Source organism: Cebidichthys violaceus, unplaced genomic scaffold, assembly GCF_023349555.1.
Source record: "Cebidichthys violaceus isolate CVI_PGR_0920_01 unplaced genomic scaffold, fCebVio1.0.p SCAF_27, whole genome shotgun sequence".
Lineage (NCBI taxonomy): Eukaryota > Metazoa > Chordata > Actinopteri > Perciformes > Stichaeidae > Cebidichthys > Cebidichthys violaceus.
In genome coordinates this window covers 3049200-3069755 of record NW_027176450.1, presented here as the reverse complement: position 1 = coordinate 3069755, position 20556 = coordinate 3049200, and the positions used below count along the sequence as shown (strand labels likewise).

The window sequence follows — 20556 nt, the reverse complement described above, 5'->3', positions numbered from 1 at the left end:
GCCTTGTGATCTGTGTGTCAAGTTTGCTTGTGTTTCGAGCTTTTTTAACCTCTCCAAATGACCATCGTTTTTCACGGCGAAGACTGCGTTACCACGGCAACGGCGTTCGACGAAACATCAAAAGCTTAGAGAACTGGCATTATGAACTTCTTACATTTGTGTGGAACAAATTTGATGTTGATCTGATTTTCCAACTAAGAGAAACAAGCCAAAGTATAAAGACTTTAACTTACTGTTGCCAGTAGGTGGCGCTATGACTATGATTCAAAATTGGCTTGCAGATGTCTTCAGGCCTGGAGTTTAATCAAACATGTGAAATCTGGTAAAGATCTGATGATGCGGAGTCGAGTTACATCAGTTTATTCGTTCATGGCGAAGGATCGAAATTCGCAGAGCCGCCACGTCGCCACGCTTCAACAACTTCCTACAATTTTCACAATGAAGCATTATCAAGGTCTTACGGCTTTTCTGACAAAATTTGAGAGGGATCCGATTAATCTGTGAGCAGTAGGGTGTCAAAGTACACAACCTATGACTTCCTGTTGCCACTAGGTGGTGCTATTACTATGATTCAAAATTGTCATATACATGTGTTCAGGGTCAGGATGTTATGACATATGAGAAATTTGGAGCAGATTAGGCAATGTACAGCCGAGTTACAACAACTTCCTGTTTCATGGCGAATGGTGTTTTTTTGCCGCCACGCCACGGACACATAGTTCGATAACTTTTTGATCTTTGAGTATCGTTTCACTGCCAAGGTCTCAAGAGCATACTGACCAAATCTGAAGGCAATCGGGTTTAATCTCTAGGAGGAGTTCGTTAAAGTACGGCGCCTTGAAACGGTCCAAAAACGTCATAAAATTCAAAATGGCCGACTTCCTGTTTGGTTTAGGATATACCTCCCTTTGACTTTTTTGTACGTCCCATCACGTTCCACATACCTACCAAATTTCATACAGCTAGGTGGAACCCAAAGTTGGGGCTACTCTGTAGGGGGCGCTATCGAGCCAAAATGTCATGCCGCAGCTGGACACCCCAATAATACTGGAATTTTCACCACGATTGAATTTTGTGCCAAATTTCAAAAGATTCCCAGTATCCCAAGCACCTCCTTTTTGCGATGAAACTGGTACGATAATAATAATAATAAAAAACATTAGAATAACAATAGGTCCTCCGCTCCGACTACGTCGGTGCTCGGGCCCTAATAATAATAATAATAATAATAATAATAAAAAACATTAGAATAACAATAGGTCCTCCGCTCCGACTACGTCGGTGCTTGGGCCCTAATAATAATAATAATAAAAAACATTAGAATAACAATAGGTCCTCCGCTCCGACTACGTCGGTGCTCGGGCCCTAAATATATAACCAAAAATATATTTATACAGATTTCTCACACTAGACTCTTACCTTTTTTAAAAGTATTTTTCATTTTATGACAACAATTGTGTAACTGAGTAAACATGCAGACTATAGAAAATACTCCATCCGCATGTTTAAAATATTACAACACTCTATAGAACAACGTGTAACATACCTGCATTTATGAAAAAAGGACAACACAGAAGAATGGTCATCTGTTGTGGACAACAGCGCATGCTCTGTCTAGAAAGACGGCATCACGATAGTGTTAGCTAGCTAAACCGGAGACATTTTTAGTGGCAATAAAACACATAAAAAACGTATAGTTGACTTAATGAAAACATGGCGAATATAATTTAAGACAATTAATATTCAAACAAATAAAGCCAGCTAAACTCTTAAGTACTTTTCAAGCTAGTTAACATTATATTGTCCACGGACATTCACAGACACATTACCTCGTAACGAATCCTCCGTCGCATTGAGGATTACCCATAGTCCTTTGCGGCTACTATTCAGTGCAGGTACACATTTCCAACAGCAGGTGGCGTTGTTTTCCCATTTAGCGGGATTTAACCTGAACCTTTTCAACTATGTTACATACACCCCTCTTAAATCCTGCTAAATTAGGGCACATCGAATGGAAAAAAACAAAAAACAAAAACAAAAAAACAACAACAACAACAAAGATACAATTTACAAAACTCCAGTTGTGTAGTCATAAGAGCATAACCAGTTCAGTCAGTTAGAAACTTTTCATTTGGAATTAAGTCAGCAAGGGATTGGCCAATCCCCCTACCAACATAGACACAAAAGATGCCGTGTACACCTCTCATTTTGTAAACATTGCTCTATGACATAGACAACTGTAAGGTACCTCAGTTAAGTGTAAAAAAAAAAAACTCAAAATAGTCAGCATTCTATCCAGAAAACATGTTCCTCACAAAAGAAAACAATGAATCAACTGATGACACTGAGTCATCTACAATCTGTTCGTTCATTTCACAAATGAGCCGAACTGGAGGTTTTACAGGCCTACCCGCCCTGGTGCAAAGTGGAGGCGGCTGTGTGCAAACTACATGGTCCTGTGTGATTGCACCTAGCTGTGTGTCAGTTGCCTGTTTAGGGGAGGGGATATGTAGAGCTTCCTCTGCTGAGGGTTGGGAGGGTACATCCTGGGACACCACACATCCAGCAGGGGGCCAAGGGGAAGGCAACTGTGCAGCTTGTACTGAAGGATCCAAGGTATTCAAAACCTCACACACAGCATGTGGGACCACAGTCACTCCACTCTCTGAGGGTGGGGCACTCACAGCCACAACAGGAGAACAAACGGGTTGACTGGCTGTAGTGTCCCCATCACTTGCATCATCCATTTGTAAGAGCCAGTCAATTGTCTTTGTCACACTGTCCTGTACAGCAACAGGAACCACTGGGTCACTTTGTCCACTTCCAGCAACCGAAGAGCAGCTCGACTCCAAGGCGTCGTCACCTCCCATAGGGAGAAAATTCTCAGGGAGTAGGAGGTTTCTATGAACAACTTTTTCCCTTGATGTCGCAGGATCTCTGATGCTGTACACATTGATTCCAGGCCTCACAGATGCCACTTCATAAACTGTGGACTCCCATTTGTCTGCAATTTTCCTCTTTCCTCTCTCACCACGATTTGCAAGCAAGACTCTGTCCCCAACAGTGAGGGGTGACCCTTTTGCTTTGCGGTTGCAGTTCTTTGCCTGACGAGCCTGTTCTGTCAGACTGTTCAGCCGGGCAATGCGTACAGCTTCAGACAGGTCATGTTTCAAGCGAGAGACAAAGTCATGGTGGTCAACAACAGCACCATTAGGGAGAACATGCTGGAACACAACATCAACAGGCAGACGCGGAATCCTCCCAAACATGAGAAAGAAAGGCGCAAAACCTGTTGTCTCGTGTTCAGTGCAGTTGTAGCAGAACGTCAGCATCTGAAGCATCTGTGGCCACCTGGCTTTGGACTGGGGCGGTAGAGCCCTTATCATGTTCCCAAGAGTCCTGTTGTATCGCTCGACAACTCCATTCCCCATAGGATGGTACGGGGTGGTATGTGATTTTTGAATGCCAGCCATCTCCAGGAGCTCCTTAATGAGATGACTTTCAAAATTGGCTCCCTGATCCGAATGGATGCGTTTAGGGAAACCATATATGCAGAAAAAGTCATTCCAGAGACGGCGGGCAACCTGCTTCGCTGACTGGTTTTTGCATGGGAATGCGTGCGACAGCTTGGAAAAGTGATCCGTGACAACTAAAACATCCACACTCTTCTTGTCAGTCTGCTCAGCAGTCCAGAAGTCAATACACACTAGTTCTATTGGTTCAGAGGTGCAAATGCTTTCAAGAGGAGCACGGTCGTTAGGCTCTGGGGTCTTTCCAACCACACAGCGAAAGCAGTTTCTCACGTGATTGATGATGTCACGTTCCATCCCTATCCAAAAGAACCTCTGCCTGGCAAGAGAAAGTGTGCGTGCCTGCCCCTGATGACCAGATGAGTCGTGGAGGCCATGGAGGACTTGGACCTTCAGGGAGTCTGGAACAACAACCTGGTGAATTGTCATGTTCATTTGTCTGTCTTTCTTTACCTTGTACAACACGCCATTCTTTATGGAGAGCTTGGGCCATTGTCTCAACAGTTTCATCACCGCACGAGACTCACCAGCACGTACACGCCTAGAGGGCCTCCTGCGACGCCGGATGTAAAAGAAAACTCTGTTCAAGACATCATCCTGCTCTTGTAGATTAACCAGTTCACTCCTTGGTAGCGAATCAATCTGGTTGACATCAGCAAGTTGGAGAACAGCTGGTCCTGTGCCTCTCACTTGACTGACACCTCCAGAGTCATGTGAATCCAACACAGCCGAAACATCCTGTGAAGAGAGGGACCCCTGCGGAGAAGGTGGAGTGACAACAGCTCCATCCTCGGACTGATCAACAACCAACTGGCAGTTAGTAGTACATCTGAATGCATCTTGTACTGTCTTATCCACCATTCCATTTACATGGTTCAGTAACAAGGCATACGATTCAGTTACAAGACGGTGGCCTATGCATGACTGGACAAATGGCTCCCTACTCAGTGCATCGGCAACCACATTCTTTGTGCCAGAGATATAGTTCAGGTCAAAACTATATGCTGCAAGCTTTGAAACCCATCTCTGTTCACATGCATCTAACCTAGGTTTAGTCAAGATGTATGTCAATGGATTATTATCCGTCCAGACTGTGAAACATCGCCCTTTCAGCCAATGGCTAAATTTGTCACAGACCGCCCATTTAAGAGCGAGAAACTCCAGTCGATGTGCCGGATAGTTCAGCTGGGAGTGTGACAGTGTCTTGCTGGCAAATGCCACTGGTCTGGCAATCTTTCCATCAGGAGGCAACTGCGAGAGTACAGCTCCTAGGCCATCAAAGGAGGCGTCAACAGCGAGGATGAATGGTGCATTAAAATCTGGATGGGCCAAAGCGACACTGTGCACAAGCTCATGTTTCAAAGTTCTGAATGCTTCCCTGCACTCATCAGTCCAGTCAGTCGGGGACAGTTTAACATGGCCTCTTTTGAATTTTGGTTTATGGCCTCTCCCTCTTTTGTGTGGTGTGGCAGGCTCAGCCACAAGGTTGAAAAGTGGCTTAGCTTTAGCTGAGCATCCCTCAATAAAATGATGGAAGTAGAGAACCATTCCCAAGAAAGATCTGATTTTCTTAGCACAAGGTGTTTTCCCATCAGAATCCATCAGGTCAGCTTCCTGCACATCATTTATAGCTTGTACTTTACTTGGATCCGTCCTAACACCATCTCCACATATGATGTGTCCCAGAAACTTGACAGACCGACGAAGAAAGTGGCACTTCTTAGGCGAGAGCTTCAAGTTGTTAGCAGCAAGGCGTGAGAAAACCATCTGCAGGCGCTCAAGAGCAACCTGTTCAGATGAGCAAAGACCATAAGGTCATCCAGGTAGCATAACAGGCTTGTGAAGTTCTCATCACCAAAGATGGACATCATCATTCGCATAGAAGTGGCAGGACTGTTTGTCAGGCCCTGGGGCATCCTGTTATATTCATGGAGACCGAATAGGGAGGAAAACGCTGTGTATTTCTTGTCGTCCTCGTGCAGCCTGACATTGTAGAACCCTGATGTGAGGTCCATTGTGGAGAAGAAGACATTGCCACCAAGTGCAGCAAGGGAGTCTGTCTGATGAGGCAACGGATGTGCGTCCTTCACTGTTCTAGCGTTCAACCACCTGAAATCATTGCAGATGCGAAGATCACTAGTCGGCTTGACAACCAGGACGAGGGGAGATGAATACTCGCTCTGAGATTTACGAATTATCCCCAATTCCTCCATCTCATTCAGAGCTGTCCGAAGCTTGTCATAATGGCACGGTGGGACCCGTCTGTATGGAAGTCTGAAGGGCTTGTCATCCACTAAGCGTATTCTGTGGACAAAATCTGTCGCCTCACCACAGTCCATTTTGTGCCTCGAAAAGGTGGACTCATACTGTTCAATGAGCCGCAGCAGCTTATCCTTCCATTCGAGGGAAACTTCACAAGATGAGAGGTCCACATCCTGTAGGCCCATGTCACTCAGGATGCGCGATATCTCCTCTTCCGACCTTGGTGCAGGTGGTGAGCTCTGTGTGTATTGCGCACAAGATTGGATGCGGTCTGGTTCAGGTAAGTCCTGTACAGAAAGACAGGGGGACACATCTGCAACCTTTGCATTTCTTTTAATGGTGAGAGGCTTGTCAGTGGGATTCACTATTTTGACTGGAACCCAGCCATCTCCCCATAAGAAAGTAACAACTCTCCCCACCAAAATTTGTGCAGGCCTGGCCTTGGACTGGGTGGGTTCGATGAGGACCGTACTCCCCACTGCAGAGATGTCAGATGCAGGCAGTTTAGCCCACACTAAATGTTCAGACATCGGCCGTAGAGTGACACATCTTTTGAGTTTAGCCGTGCCGATTCTGTTTGGCATTGCACCGCCTTCCCATTCATCCGAGTAGGACAGGAGGGATGCTAAATGGGGCAACATATCATTTGGAGCACTGTTCACTGGAGACGTGATGTTTTGGCCACTAACAGTTTCTTTCATCCGTGGTATGAGCCACTTGATGGCATTGCTGCCGAGAATCATTTCATCAGTTTGGCCTGGCACAACTAGAACAGGAATTATCACCTTATAGCCATAAACTGATGCAGAGAGGTCATACATGGCAGAAGGTGTGACCAGGTGACCCCCACAGCCAGCAATGACAAAGTCCTCAGCTGATTTCTTTTCAATGTTAGGGATGGACTGTGAAAGTTTTGTGGCAGCTGTCTCACTTATAGTGCATGCCATAGATCCACTGTCTATTAATGCTCTGAGAACATGCCCACCATCAGTAGTCACATCTGTGTAGAATAGGCTGTCAGTCTTTGAGAGTCTCTGCAAGCCTTGCACAATCAGTGTCTTTTGTGATGGCACTATGCTGCTGTAGGTGTGATACAATGTTTCATAATCATCAATGTCTGTCAAATCCAAGGTGGGAGGCTCACTCACTCGATCTGCGCTGTCCTCCCCTGCACGCAGATCATTCAGTTTCCCTGCTGACCATTGAAAGAAGGACGTCTTCCCTCTGGGCAGTTGCGTCTTGGGTGGCCAGGTAAGTGACACAGGAAACAGAGCCTGTTCTCTCGACAGTGTGTGAGGGCAGAGTGAGAGCTGTCTTTACATATGGAACACGGCGTCTCATTTAATCCCTCAACCTTTGGAAGCCTGTTGTTGGAATGTGGCTTTTTGTTGGCTTGAGCATAACCTGGGCCCTGGAGCAACACTTTTTCTAGCATTCCAATTAACCTCTCCAGAGTAGAGGTCTCTTGACTCACAGCCTTTTTCTGTTCGGGGATGTCTGAAACTAAAGTAGCATTAGCGCTAACCTCAACTTTATTCATGTTGATTCTACTACCCCCCTCCGTAGAAGACCTGTGTCCCTTCTCTAGATGGTATTCATCTAACACTTCCTGAACTTCGCGAGCTGACCATTTATCAATTGTCTTGGACCTAAAGGTAAGAGCTAGATCGTTACTGGGGCAGTGTCTGATGAACATTCGTGTGACTTCAACACTGGGGTTGTCAAACATTTTACCCTGCTCTTCAAGACAACTTGCAGCAACATCAGCTGCACGATTCAGTCTAAGCCAATACTCATATGGATCCTCCTGTTCTTTTGACGTGGTGGAATAAAAGTCAGCCAGGGGCACAGAGGAGCAATGGCTCGTACTGAAATGTCTGCGCAGGAGTCCATAGATGGCCTGTGGGTTATGCTGGACATCAACTTCACTGTTTCTTATTCCAATTCTCACAACGTCCTTTGCTCTGCCTCTCAGGTGGATGAGAATTTCCTCAGCCTGATTCTCGAGCTGAACACCACTCTTTCTGATGTAATTTTTCATTGATTCTTCCCATTCGTCAACAGCCAGCGTATCCGAACTCTCCCCTCGGAATACAGGTGGGTCCTTGACTCCTCTCTGAGTTACCAGCTGGACTTGGGAGAGATCCAGTGTGCGGTTGGAGTCTTTCTTTTGGGATGTTTCTTCATGACTTGTATGCACAGAAGCTGTAGGGCTTGATGTGTTGAGGCGTGACGTAATGCTATCAGCTATCTGCTGCCCTATCTGCTGCACAATAGTGCTCATTTGGTCAACTAGACTCACATCATCAAGAGGAGGGTCTGGAACTGATGTACTAGTGCACTGTGGTGGATCTAACTCAACTATAGGCTGACTCTGAGGTGTCACTGCTTCCCTACGTCTGAAAGGACTGTGCACTGAATCCTCACCAAAAGCTGTTCTAACCCCCACCTGACGGTCACCTAGTGAAAATGGAACAGGTGTGATGCGCAAACTCCTACCCCTGCCAAAACTGATAGGCGTCATATCGGAGGTACCAAATTCGTTGAGACTCATACTTGATAGCAAAACACTCACTCAGCTTCATACAGTCTCAAGGGAATATGGCTGTTGTTAGCTAAATAAACCTGACAGTGATTTGCAGCCCCAAAACGATGCAGTGGTGAGAAGACATCCGCCCGGTCCGGTGTAGTCATGGACGGGTCACGGCACCAATGTAACCTCTGTAAGATGTCTCCTGGCTAAATGAATCTCATGGAGCTGGTCAGGCTTGTGGTAACAGCAGATTTATTCCACAACTGCATTTATGAAAAAAGGACAACACAGAAGAATGGTCATCTGTTGTGGACAACAGCGCATGCTCTGTCTCGTAACGAATCCTCCGTCGCATTGAGCATTACACATTTTGAAATACATAGAAACAGTAGTGATCGTATAGTGGATTTAAATTCATGTAAGTAAAATAGCTGAAACAGAACAGAAACTGTCTCTCTCTTAAATGTATGAGGAGAAATACAAAAAAAAATATATAACCAAAAATATATTTATACAGATTTCTCACACTAGACTGTTACCTTTTTTAAAAGTATTTTTCATTTTATGACAACAATTGTGTAACTGAGTAAACATGCAGACTATAGAAAATACTCCATCTGCATGTTTAAAATATTACCACACTCTATAGAACAACGTGTAACATACCTGCATTTATGAAAAAAGGACAACACAGAAGAATGGTCATCTGTTGTGGACAACAGCGCATGCTCTGTCTAGAAAGACGGCATCACGATAGTGTTAGCTAGCTAAACCGGAGACATTTGTACTGGCAATAAAACACATAAAAAACGTATAGTTGACTTAATGAAAACATGGCGAATATAATTTAAGACAATTAATATTCAAACAAATAAAGCCAGCTAAACTCTTAAGTACTTTTCAAGCTAGTTAACATTATATTGTCCACGGACATTCACAGACACATTACCTCGTAACGAATCCTCCGTCGCATTGAGGATTACCCATAGTCCTTTGCGGCTACTATTCAGTGCAGGTACACATTTCCAACAGTAGGTGGCGTAGTTTTCCCATTTAGCGGGATTTAACCTGAACCTTTTCAACTATGTTACATAAGCAGCAGTGTAGCAAAAAGCATGTTGTGGAGGTGGGACTGGTTTGCATTCAGCTGTAGGAGAGAGGTTTGGGGGAGGCTCAATACCAGGACTAAGACTAAGACAAATACCAGGTGAGTTGATTGGCACAGCTTGTGCTCATTGTCTAATCATTCTCTCATTTAAATGCAGTGGGTGCTGGACCTCGGATAGCTAACACTCACACTTACACACACACAAGTTGGGCATTGAGGGGACTGAAAACATTGTTTTGCTGTGACTTTAGAAGTAACTGTACCACATGTGCCAGAGAAGCGGGGCAACCAGAGGCACACAGTCCAAAGAGTTGTATATTTGTGTTAAACGTTTCCAATCAGTTACAAGAATAAAGGTGTTACTGTTAGCAGCAGTCTGTTGTGTTTGTGCTGACGGAACTCACGGTGGCCGCAGTCCTGCTTGACATGCGTAAACTGACTGCCAATTGAGAGGCCTGCCTGAGTTGTGACTGATGACTTGTCTGTAATTCCAGCTCATGGAGCAAAATACTTTTTTAGACATTTGTATATTTCTATACACATTCACAATTGTCAATTTAGAAGAAAAAGAAAATCACATTACGCATAACATATTACAAATCTGATTTCACAAACTGATATAAACAGTTACACAACTCTCCACACACATTTGCAATTGTATTTCTGTGATATTTCGTGATCAGAGTTTGTGTTTCCAGGAGTGTGTGGTGCATGTAATTAAGCCAGTCCTTTCTACTAACGGGGGAAGTCAGTCAGAATTTAAATATACACTTGTACTGATACCTTGGTTATACGAGAGTAATTATAAAGAGTTGAATGCATTAGTTTGGTCAGCAACACTTTCACAGTATATACTTTCTCTAAATACTGTATGATCCACACAACCTCTGTATGTGTGTCAATATTCATAGAAGTAATGGAGTATGTATTTATCTATGGTGGCCATAGGTGGCAGAATACAATATAACATTTGCGTAAATAGCAGTTCATTAATCTTGATGGTTTGCCCATAAATCAGGATGTAAGAGGTACATGCATTCACATATGAAAATACTTTTCCTGGGCTGTGAGAATAATAGCATTACAATATTGTAATATTTTTTTCAAAACCATATTAAATCTATAATTTTAGATGTTGTAAATTGATAAATGATTCTATCTTTGTATGTTTGTTAACACTTTCTATGACACACATGTACATAATGCATTATAAACATGAACATATAATTAGTAATACTATTCATGATGCTTTATGACCAACCTCAAGTAGCATAAGACTTGATGATTGCTGGTAACTCACTAACATTTGTTTTTGCAAGACAAATTAATATATTATAATTCCCATAGTTGTAATACATTATCATGTTTTTATAATGCATTCTAATCACTCATATAATGCATTATAATTTGATTATAGTCTTCATTGGATGCTTTAAGTAAAGTGAAAAATATCATTAAATCTATGCTACCACAACACAAAAGTCATTCAGAAATACACAAAAAGTATTGGAGTATTAGTTTGCCATAAATGCATATGCATACGTATGAAATCGAGATTACATGTTAAAGGCGGTGCTGTGTGGCAGCTGGGGTTTATTTATAAACAGAGAAGAGGAAGGAGGCAGTTCACTTGAAAAGTCAGAACAGAAAATTTGGGGAGGAGAAAGAGAGGAGAGTAAAAGAGAGTACAGACACTGAGAGCTACGCTGCAGTAAAGGAGGAAAGAGAGACAGAGAGAGTAAACGGATAAACAGACGGACAGTGATGGATTTTCTAATCCAGTGAGCTGGGTGAGAGGAAATGTTTGTCCTTTTTAAAAAGAGCGAGTGAGAGACACATGGCACGAGGAGGACTGAGAGGGGTGACAGAGGGGACAGATGAGTGAGACACCAGGGATACAAAAAAATCAAGGGAACTGAAAGAGACCCTTGGACGGTTTACAAAATAAGAGATTTACGCTCTTCAAAACAAAACTGAGTGTCACAGCAACAGCTAGTACTGATTCAGGTCAGTGGTTCTTGTTTTTGTGACTGGGGGAAGAAAAAGGGAAGAAAAGCAAACAAGAACAGGTAATTGAAAAATTTAACAAGTGATAGACGGAAAAGGAAAAGAGGATTTGTTTCAGATCATACTTCTCTATTAGGTCTGACTGTTGTAGTAGAACGTTTGGAGTACCTTGAACAGAGTGAGGAGAGAGGGAGACTAAAACACCAAAAAAGGTCTGGAGTCAGAGCTGGAGAGATTGCAGGCTTGACAGATGCTGCACAGCCATGGGGAGAGAAGAATAAAGAGAGAGACAGACAGAAAGACAGAGGAGGGGACTCACACAAAGACAAACAGGAGAGAGAATAAATATAGTGACAGAAAAGTTAGAAACTATAGATGGGGTTAGGTGTGCTCCAGAAAGTTTGAGGGGGTGGAGGAGGCTGCAGATGGGTAGGGTGCAGTCCAAAGAAGATAGTGAGGGTGGGTTGTTACTGTAAATGTGATTTTGTGATTCTAAAGAGATCAAGCAAAGCAAATAAACCCTAACTAAGAAGAATCTCCAGCTTGTCTCACTGTAAATCCAATACACCATGGACAACAGGGCTTCAACTCAATTCTAAACGGATCTATCACCCACCGGGCGCCATGACGACGGGCTCTGGCCTTGGTGAACCTGACCTGGCTGAGAGCCCACAGACAACGGGACCCGTTGGGCTCCAGACCCTGTTGGACCTACTGGTGGGCGTCTACCAGGAGTTCTACTCCACTCCCTTTGCAAGGGAGAAATATGTCTCTGGTTTCCTGCAATGGGGTGAGTCTTTCCCTCTTATTTCTAGGTGTGCGTGTGTGTGTGTGTGTGTGTGTGTATGCACCTCAATATACGAGAGAGAGAGAGAGAGAGAGAGAGAGAGAGAGAGAGAGAGAGAGAGAGAGAGAGAGAGAGAGAGAGAGAGAGGCTGGCATGAACAGCTGTTCATGCCAGCTGATTTTGAGAGATAATTGATTGCAGTGATTCATAAACTATTTCTCTGACTCACTAGCACACCCAATTTAATCTATGCTAACACATAAAAAAAATTCTAAATAAACCACAGAAATATCTTGGGGGGCTAGCTGTCCTACAAATATTTGCACAGAATACATATGAAGAGTTTGATTTTTCTGTATGTATTTTGACTTTTAATACTTTAAAAATTGCCTGAAAACTTTCCTGATTATACTTTTTAATTTAGTAACATTTCCAATGCAGTTCTTGTACTTGTAACAGAGTATTTTTTACACTGTTGAATTACTACTGTTTCTTAAAGGATCTGAATACTTCCTCCATCACAAGTTCATTATATGAAAAGTTTTTTCAGGAGTAATTCATTGCTTATTAAAAGTTGTAGCAGCTTATCTAGAGGCTGGTCCAAGGCAAAACTGAGCCAGCCTTAATTATAAACCTGAGCCAGCCCTAACTATAAACCTGAGCCAGCCCTAACCATAAGCGTTATTAAAAAGTAAAGTCTTAAGCCTACTCTTAAATAAGAGGAGGCATACCTTCGGGAGTTAAACTGGAAGCTGGTTTCACAAAACAGGAGCTTTATAACTGAAGGTTCTGGCTCCTATTCTACTTTTTGAGACTCAGAAAAGAACCACAAGTAACCCTGAATTCAGGCTGCTCAGCTTTATAGTAGGATAATATGGTACTATAAACTCCTTAAGATGGTGCCTGACCAGTTAGGGCTTTGTAGGTAAGAAGAAGGATTTTAAATTGAATTCTAGATTTTACAGGGAGCCAGTGCAGAGAAGCTAATACAGGAGTAATATGATCTCTTTTCTTAGTTTTTGTTAATACACGAGCTGCAGCATTCTGAATCAGCTGGAGAGATTTAAGACTTATTAGAGCAGCCTGATAATAAGGAATTGCAGTAATCTAGTCTAAAAGTCGCTTTGAGACAGGATATGCCTGATTTTTGAAAAAAGGAAGTCCTCAAAGTTTGTTTTATCTGAGAGTTAAAAGACAACTCCTGATCAAAGATAACTCTGAGATTCTTTACAGTGCTGCTGGATGCCAGAGCAATGGCATCTAGAGAAACTATATCATTAGATAACTGATGTCGGAGTTGTTCTGGGCCGAGTAGAATAACTTCAGAGTTTAACATTAGACATCTGCATTCTTATGCGGTGTCAAGTGATGATGTATTAGTAGTTCATACGTAGCACTGAAGTAATATTGTCTTATACAGACCAGAGGATAATCCAGCTACGGGATTTGTATTCATTCATTTATTTTATGTTATGTAAATTAGTTTAAAGTACGAACAGTAAATAAACTTGAAAAACCTTTTACATCGGATAGTTTATGGCGTTTTTGTCATGACAACAGAGCCCGCAATAAAGTCAAAATTCAAGGTAAATTAACTCATTCTACAGTCAGTTATTAATATTATTAATAAGCATTGTAATACAGTTCTGTGTTGTGAGTAGATTACACGTGTGCACCCTGTAGGAGACTGTCGTATTGAAAACGCTATTTAATAAAGGCTAGTAGCCTTAGTAAGTTTATTTTTCTCAAAAATAAACTTAAATTATTAAGTAATAATACATTATATGAAGAGTTTGATTAATTTAGTTTTATACAGGCCAAAGTATAATCCAGCAAAATCATGTTTATTTATTCATTTATTAAATGTAGAATATTTAAAGGTGCAAACAGTAAATAAACTTTACGTTGAATGTTATTGTCACGACAACAGAGCCAGCAATAATGTCTAAGTTCAAGGTAAATCAACTCATTCTACAGTTAGACTAATCACATCTACAGCCTGTATCATTTACACACATAGTTAAGAAGCCTTAATTCATTTAGGCTGTTTTTTAGCCTAAATGCTTTCCTTAAATTGATCTCCGGAGCCAACACATTTGAAAATGCGCAACCTTTACTTTGAAGGCGAACTGGCTCTGTTTCCTGTTTCTGTTGAAATCTCAGAAAGGAACACTTCAGTGGCATGTCTCAGAATTCCACCATGCTCATGTTTTCAAACTTCACTTAAATCTACACCCCAAAACTCCACTCACATACATAGGTTAACCCTAACCCTAACCATGTCCTTATACATGAAGTTAAGTCAAACTAAAATCAAGTATTACAGATATATACAGTATATCTATTCACTAGTTAGTATGTGTACCCCATTTTAAAAAATGACATATAGGCTACCATACCTTGTTATTCTTTAACAACATATCATGACACACTGTCCTTGTGTGGGGTTATTATTATGTATATAAAATGATCTTAGACTGACTGATAGGCAATGTCGTCATTTTCTAGGGATTACAGCGCCATGAAAGCACTTGGCACCACAGATCTAAAATAAGCTGCCGTCTGTGTTCGGACCCAAAAAGCAACGAGAGACAACTGTAAAAAAAAACACTTCTCTGCTGACTTTCTGCCCCCCCCCCCAGTGAAACACTGAAAGGCTCATAAATGCTGCCCACTGTAATATTACTGACTACCTGCCTCTGCTCTATGTGTACATCTGTTGACATGTCATCACACCTCAACTTTACCCCCCATATGTCCTCTCTTCTTATTTAGAGAATCTGTTCATGCACGTGACTGTGTGTATGTATTGTAGTCGCATGGTGAGGGGCTCCCATGTGTCCTAAGTGATTTCACACCTCATATTTAACCACAGCATGTGTCCAGGAATGAGGATAAAGTGTCAGAGTTGGCAGAGGATTGCTGCCGCGTCGCAAGCTCCTCCTCCTTTGCTTTTATTTTTGTGTTTCTTTTGTTATTATTAACAACTTCTGCACATCTCGTTCGTATCGTTGTTGGATAGCACTTTCTTACCACAACTAATGGACAATGGGGAATATCCATGGCTTTGATATCAGCTGTCCTACTACACACTCGTCCCTACACAGGGAGCTCTTGAGCTCACCACTTCTGTCACTTTTCCTTTATATACTTTAACTTACTGTTTTGCAACTCTATTACTTCCCATTATGCATATACTGTACATTAACTACATCCCTTTTTCCATTACATGTACATTACTTACATTACACGTACATTACAGTTTACTCATTTTATTTAAGTATTGTCTAATACAAATATATGTTTTAATATTTTCTATATTACATTGTATCCCTATTTTTAACTTATGCACTATTTTATGTCTTAGATTCCCATTTTTACTGGTGTATTTTTATTTTTATACATATTTAAATAAACATCGTTGGAGGGAGCCTGAAATCTAGGATTTTCATTGACAACTTAGTTTTAATTGCACATGGCAAAAAAACCAACTTGAAACTTGAAACTAAAGAAGTATTGTCAGGAGAAAAGGTGGGGAAACAGACACCATGGTAGAGTGGGTCGTGGCTTTGTCTATGGTGTATGAATGGGTATGAATGATTAGACCGTTCTAATGGGCAGGTGGCACCTTCCATGGTAGCCCCTGCCTTCAGTGTACAAATGGGTGTGAATGGGTGACACTGTTAAAACGCTTTGAGTGGTCAGAAGAGTAGAAAAGCACTATACATATCCATTTACCAAGTTTTCAATTATCTGTCTCATTTCTGCCTCCACCCCAGCTCAATGAAGGTGAATGCAAATGTACTGTATTTGCAAGCTTTGAAAATTTCGATGGCAGTGTTTTTCCTGAAGCAGTATCCCCACTACTTTGGATAATCCACAGACACTGCTCTAAGTAGTAAAATATTTCCTATGAAAGCTATATATCACAAGAGGTAAGTGAGAAAATATGTTTATTTGTAATTTGGGTGAACCATTTCTTTTACTTTAGCCGGCTGTGGCGCAATCAGAAGATAGTCGGTTGGATCCCTGGCTCCTCCAGTCCATTTTGATGTGTCCTTGTGCGCTTAACCCCAAATTGCTCCCGTGGCTTTGCCTGCGGTTTAAAAATTGGTTATTTCGTTAGTTAGTTCTGATGGGCAGGTGGTACCTTGTATGCCATCAGTGTATGAATGGGTGTGAATGGATGAATGATGACATGTAGTGTTAAATCGCTTTGAGTGGTCGGAGGAGTAGAAAGGCGCAATACAAGCAAGTAACCAATCCATTAATATGGCAACAGTTTCGTAGCTGCTTTAACACTGATAACATTTGATCAATGCAGATATGACTAGACAAACTGGTGGATGATAGGGGAGACTTTGAGCTGAGCCGGACACTAAGAAGAGCATTTCACAAAAGATTGTGCTGAAATAGACCAATTTGAGGATACATAGAAATACCTGAGACTTTTCTTATCAAAGTCTCAACAGCTCTTAAGTGCCTTACTGTGTTAATTAAAATTAACTACATGTTGGAGAGTAATTATGCAAATGAAAAGCAGAAATGTCAGCTAAAAACCTGGAGTAGGGACATTCCATCTTCTCAGTTTACAGTTCACGAACACAATTGATTAACTTCTTATTCTTACTGTGGTTCTTTATGGAGGGGAGTAATTTGCATTCGTGGAGACAGGAAGCAGGCAGAGGGGTTGGCAGAGCACTTACAGTGGTAGTCTTGAATAAACACAAGCAGGCACACAGACAAAGATATACAAACATACTGTGCGCACACACACACACACACACACACACACACATACGTGCATGCACTGACTGTTCCACAGACTTCTTTTTGTTGATACAGCTCCAGGAAGCACAGGATGGACTGCGACCTCCATTTCCTGCAAATAAAATAACAGAATGATTTTCTTCCAGTGTGTGGATTTTTACTAAAGAGCTGCACCCATGACTTATAATGTCACTGAGCAATGAGGCAATGAGCAGGCTTTAGAGTTCAAACTATGCCCGAAAGTCAAAGTTATCAATGTACTGGACACTAACTGATACCATTTAACACTTGTCATATGAGACTAAACGATTTATACAGTTATGTTATTTAGTGTAATTATGCAAAAGATCTGTATGCATCAAAATTAATGCTGTCTATTTCTATATGACCACAGTCCCAGTCTTCCGTGTCTGTTTTTGTGACGCAGCACAAGTCACATGGCTGACAGTTGCATTGTCCTTTCCCTTCAGGACACTTTTAGCTCTGAGGCAACAGTATGCGTGTGCACTGAAGTCTCTCTTGCGTTCCTCTCAGTGCGTGAGGAGGTAGGGAAAGAAAATAAAAGTAAAGGACTGGAAAACCTGGATTCATACCTGATATTTGTAGCTGTACAGAGCTGTGTTATCAATCTTTTCATTCCTATCGCAATGAACAAAAAATAGGCACAGTCACAAAAATGGCAAACTATTCCTTTATCAACAAAATGTAAATTTCACAGACGTTAAACTATTTTACTTCTAACTGAACCCTCTAACTAAATGTTTCAAGTTTGAATTCCCCTATTTGACCTTGATTTATGTATTTACTTATTTAATCTTGGCTTCACACATTTAGAGTTACAGATGTCCCAGCTCATCTAAACGTCTCTTTCTTGAATCATATCACTGACAGAGGGACAAAAAATTTAAGCAAAATTTACTCATGATTGGTAGCTCGATGTTCAAGTTTGAATTTTTCATTTGAATTTTGGTGTTTGTATGGAATGAATAGAAAATGGACTTTAGGAACTCAGACAGGAAATCCGACATGGAACAAGCAATAAACACAGATGTAGAAACCAGCAAAACAAGGAAAACACACTGACTAATGAAGCGGTATTGCTTGTAGCAGATTTAATAAATAATAATTAATTAATAAATCAAAACATTTAACAATTTTAATAACTTAATTAAGAATCATAAACCCATACATTTGTATAACAAAATAATGATGGTACTCAGCCTTAGCCACAAGACACCATTAGTTTGAATAAGAGAATTTAACATTACAATTAAATTTAGGACGCCATCCAATTTTGGAAAAATAGTGAAAACTTCAAAATTTTATATTAATCAATCAAGTGTCAATCTCAGGGTTGCTATGGGGTTCTTGAAATGATGTACAGTGACTTATTTTTTCTATATACACACAATCAAATGATTCTTTATAAACAGAAAATAAATTAATAAATGATGAAACAAAAAAAGGAATGGAATGAATCAAGAATATGATTGAGATTACAATGAATAACGATGGACCACATATAAATGAAAAGGAGTACATGTGACCAGGTAGAATCAGTGATCAATGTGTATTAATTAAATCAAAAGGTTAATCAATCTTATGAATTAAATAAAAATGTTTGACTTTTAAATATAAAATTGTGTTCAAAAGATGAATGCACCGTTAATGCAACCTGTGAGTTTGAGATCACCAGGGAAGATTGTAATGCAGTTTCACATTGGTTCAAATTTTGGATAGATCCTACCTAAGGCTTGAAGCTTAAATATCCGTTTATTAATTTCAATATCTAAGGTTCATTAATAACTAAAATTTCAGACTTCAATTTGGCCTAGAAACATCAAACTCATTCACATCTCTAAATTGTATTGTTTTCACCTGACAGTTCTGATAGGCAGATGGGAGAATGTCATAATTAAGTGGCTGCAGTTTTTCTTCAACCATCTCTGCATCTTCAACGATTTTGGGTCACAGTGGTTTGTTTGGATTGCATTATTCCATCTCTCTCTGGTGGGAGTTCCGCATTCTCTATCTAAGGTCTATCTTCGGACCTGGTCGTCTTCTTTGTTGAAGTTCGGCTTGAACAGCATTAAAAAAAAAAAATACAACATTGATGTAACTACACACATATGTTGTTGTTCTTTATGAATATTGCAAATCAATTCTTTTATTGACTACTGATAAGCAAAAATCGCAGTTTTGTCTCTTTTTGTTCCGATTTCTATGCAATCAAATTGCCCGCCAAGTACTTCCTTGAACTGTCTGAAGTCGAGATAATGCATTTTGAACTTCCATTGACCTCTCTGGAGGATGTCTGGGGGCAGAACCGATAGCCAGAACCTCCCTGGCGGATGACCAGAGGGCAGGACCGACAGGCATCTACCTTTAGGAGGACAGTCTGGGAGCAGGACTGACGGGCGGAACCTTCCTGTACGTTAACCAGAGGGCGGGACCAGAGGGCGGGACCAGAGGACGGGACCAGAGGGCGGGACCAGAGGGCGGGACCAACGGGCGTAAACTCCCTAGCGGATGACCAGAGGTGCAGGACCAACAGGCGTAATCTCCCTGTACGACCAGAGGGCAGGACAGAAAGAGCCACTCTGGAGACCGGCGTCGAAGGCAGAGCCCTTCTGGATGCATTAATATTAAGATAATTGACCTGCACCAGAAGGTTTAGCTCCAGCAGGGGTCAGGCTGCTGAACCAGACTTTGTTAACTGGAACTTTGGACCGGAGTCTGATAACTGGAACTCTGGATCGAACTCTGGCAACTGAAACTCAGTCAGGGCATCAACGAACACAGTTACAGAGACGGGACCCCACTGGAACACGACCACTGAGACTTGGGGTCAAGGAGTTCAGCCGGCAACTGATCACGCGGCCGTAGGTAGGGCCAGTGGAGCACTGAACCGGAACAGGAGGGTGCCGCCACCAGCGGAAACAGGTGTCAGCCGGACCGCCGACAGTACATGTGAAGCAGAAAAAACACCCAAAAACTAAACTAAGAACAAAACAGTGTCTACGAGGAGTTCAAACCAAGGCTGACAATCTGACAATGAGACAAGGAAAAGAAACTAAATACACAAGGGGAGGAGGGTGACAGGGACAGGTGAAACTAATTAGGAAAAAGTAATTATTACAACCAAAAAAACAACAAAAGCACACAAAGGCAGGTACTAAAAACCAAAACATGACACAAAAGGAGAGGACTTTCAAAATAAACCCAGAAACGGACTATACTAAACACTTTCTAATGAGGTTAAAAGTTCTTCCATCCCAAAATCAAAAAACTTCACTGCATTACCATCTCTCATTTTCTCAGAAATTTATATCAGAAAACCTTCATTCCCATAGCCTCTCTTATCTGTAGGCCAATACATTATTGCATAAAAATAATACTTTTTGGCAGTCATAATCCCTTCTTTCCTCCAATTGCAGCTGAGCCCCTGGTGAGGCAGGTGAAAAGGACTCGCATCAAAAGAGAAGACTTTCACATCCTGAAGGTGATCGGCCGGGGCACATTTAGTGAGGTAAGCAGGTCTGGAGCAGGAATTATACTT

The 20556-nt window shown here is 41.6% G+C and overlaps 1 protein-coding gene across 3 annotated transcripts in view; it reads left to right on the top strand.

The window, feature by feature from the left end:
- The first annotated feature begins 11085 nt into the window (after nucleotides 1–11085).
- LOC137880141 (myotonin-protein kinase) overlaps nucleotides 11086–20556 on the top strand; it is a 30798-nt gene continuing 21327 nt past the window's right edge. For all 3 annotated transcript variants that reach the window (XM_068721301.1, XM_068721300.1, XM_068721302.1), the window contains exons 1-2: nucleotides 11086–12230; nucleotides 20435–20526. In XM_068721301.1, coding sequence (XP_068577402.1) covers nucleotides 12065–12230; nucleotides 20435–20526 — 258 coding nt within the window. In that variant the 5' untranslated portion in view covers nucleotides 11086–12064. The remainder of the gene's footprint in view (nucleotides 12231–20434; nucleotides 20527–20556) is intronic.